This window comes from Echinops telfairi, unplaced genomic scaffold, assembly GCF_000313985.2.
Source record: "Echinops telfairi isolate 266 unplaced genomic scaffold, ASM31398v2 ScPeMD7_5;HRSCAF=22, whole genome shotgun sequence".
NCBI lineage: Eukaryota > Metazoa > Chordata > Mammalia > Afrosoricida > Tenrecidae > Echinops > Echinops telfairi.
Genome location: NW_022103901.1, coordinates 44311566 through 44314275, shown reverse-complemented (window position 1 = coordinate 44314275; position 2710 = coordinate 44311566). Strand labels below are relative to the sequence as shown.

The window sequence follows — 2710 nt, the reverse complement described above, 5'->3', positions numbered from 1 at the left end:
CAGCTAAATCCTGAGATTTGTCTCTGAGAAACAGTGCCTCTGATTATCCTAATTCATAGACTATGCAGGAACATTTTCCTTTAGGGGAAAAAATTGGAAAATAATTTCTGCTTGTAAATTAGTGTTTTGAATGTCAAAGGATGACATCATAAAGCAGAAAAAGAAATAAGTGAAGTAATTTCTTGTAATTACTCAAGTAAGTTATGTACAAGACAACCAATAGTCCTAAGAATAATGAAAACAAGATTAATATGGTCATGCCAGTGGATTAATTTGCCTCATTTTCAGAGAGCCATCCAAGCAGAGATTGAGAAAGGAATTGTTTGGCCATACTATGAGAATAAATTGGATCTGAGTAAGGGAATCCACAGGGACGTTGCTATTTCTGCAAGGAAGACCCTGCCCAAACCCACTGGGGCTCTTCACATCATGTGCGTGCATCTGTTCAGGTTCTCTCCCACTTGTGAACTCACTTCGAATCTGGACATCCCTGCAGGGTGGAAGGCTTGCAGCACACAATTTCTTGGCAAAATTTCTAGGGCCAATGGACAGTGGAACTTGATATCCATTGCCTTGAAGAAGAGCACACACACACAAAAAAATCCTTTAAAGGTCAATGGACACAATTGCCACGTTGTCCCAGAAGTCCAGCCTTGGACCTTCCAAAAGTCAGTCAGAGAGCCAGAGCCCTGGGTCCCCTGGATGACAAAGGGGTGCCGTTGGAGGCAGTCTGGGGTCTCATCTCAGTGCAGCTTTGGGGAGCACATGACCGCTGCTGTTATCGCCAATCTCTTATCCCAAAAGATGAAGTCGTTTCCTGGGAGTTGGAGGCCCACTTCACAGTCTGTGTGTTTCAAAGGGTAAAGATTAATTTTCAAATGGATTTAAAGAAGCATTTTGTATTTATTTTCTGAACGTTTCATTCTATTTTCTTCTGTACTTCCCACGGGACGTGTTAATTAGAAGTGTAAGGCACCCTGTGACAGAAGGAATGAAGGTTAATGGACGGGGCTTCCTCTGGTGGTTATCACCCGGCCTGTTCTGAGTCCTGGTTTCTGGAGGCTCACCTGCCACATTTGAAAGACTACTCAGAACTACAAAGCTGGATGAATGAGCAGACGTTTTCTCCTAGATAACGTTCTCAGTGGATGCTAAAGATGTGGAGGGGGTTATGTTTTGATTGAATAGTTGGCCTTCAGTTGGGTTAAGTTCAGTGATTCTTGAGAGAATTACATGGGGCATAGAAAATTGTACCTTTTGTAAAATTATAAAACCATTTAAAATTTATGTATGCCTGTTTCACCAAAAAGTTGGTCATATTGATAACAATAATGTAATTAAAAACTAAAGAAAAAAATCACCAGACTAACCCAACACCACCACTGGAATAGTGATAATGATTTGTTGAATATCTATTACTTTATGAATACAATTCTAATCACCATAGAGTTTACTTTAGTGCCCCAAATTTACAGAGAAGTAAACTGAAGTTCATTGAAAGCTTGATAATTTGTCCGTCTGAGCCAAGAGTGTTGAACACCCAAATGCACCTGAATTTAACAAATTAAGTAGACTGAAGTTCCTAAAACAGATCACCATGAAACATATTTTACCCCCTAGGCTAATGGTAAAATGTATGACAAACAGACAAAAGAGGCCGGTGACATAGTAGTTACATGTTGGGCTGCAATTCACAAGACCGGCATTTTGAAATCATTAGCCTCTCAGAGAGAGTAAGATGGGGTTTTCTGCTCTCCTAAAGAGTTAAGGCTCGGCTACATACTGCGCCTGCGCACCGGCCTCGGCCTTTTCCCACCTCCTGTAGAGCCGCTCACCTTGCTGGTCTGTGGCGATCCGCGGATGCTGCTCTTTTTCCCTCAGGCTGGGGTTTGTTAAAGTTGTCAAGAACAAGGCCTACTTCAAGAGATACCAAGTGAAATTTAGAAGACGATGAGAGGGCAAAACTGATTATGATGCTCGAAAACGCTTGGTAATCCAAGATAAAAATAAGTACAATACACCCAAATACAGGATGACAGTTCGTGTAACCAACAGGGATATCATCTGCCAGATTGCTTATGCCCGGATAGAAGGGGCTATGATTGTCTCTGCAGCTTATGCTCACGAACTTCCCAAGTATGCTGGGAAAGTTGGCCTGACCAATTATGCTGCAGCCGATTGCACTGGCCTGCTGCTGGCCCGCAGGCTTCTTAATAGGTTTGGCATGGACAAAATCTTGGAAGGCCAAGTGGAGGTAACTGGAGATGAATACAATGTGGAAAACATTGATGGTCAACCTGGTGCCTTCACCTGCTATCTGGATGCCGGCCTTGCCAGGACTACCGCTGGAAATAAAGTGTTTGGGGCTCTGAAGGGGGTTGTGGACGGAGGCTTGTCTATCCCTCCTAGTACCAAGCGATTCCCCGGTTATGATTCAGAAAGCAAGGAATTCAATGCAGAGGTGCATCGAAAACACATCCTGGGTCAGAACATCGCAGAATACATGCGCTACCTAATGGAAGAGGATGAAGATGCTCACAAGAAACAATTTTCTCAATACATAAAGAACGTAACTCCTGACATGATGGAGGAGATGTACAAGAAAGCACATGCCACTATACGAGAGAATCCGGTCTATGAGAAGAAGCCTAAGAGAGATGTGAAAAAGAAGAGGTGGAATCGTCCCAAAATGTCTCTTGCCCAGAAGAAA

The 2710-nt window shown here is 42.9% G+C and overlaps 1 protein-coding gene across 1 annotated transcript; it reads left to right on the top strand.

The window, feature by feature from the left end:
• Nucleotides 1–1884: 1884 nt before the first annotated feature.
• Nucleotides 1885–2710, top strand: LOC101656284 (60S ribosomal protein L5-like; the record flags this gene model as incomplete). Its single annotated transcript, XM_045286062.1, has 1 exon — nt 1885–2710. A coding segment is annotated over exon 1 (678 nt), but the record flags the coding sequence as incomplete, so codon positions are not given.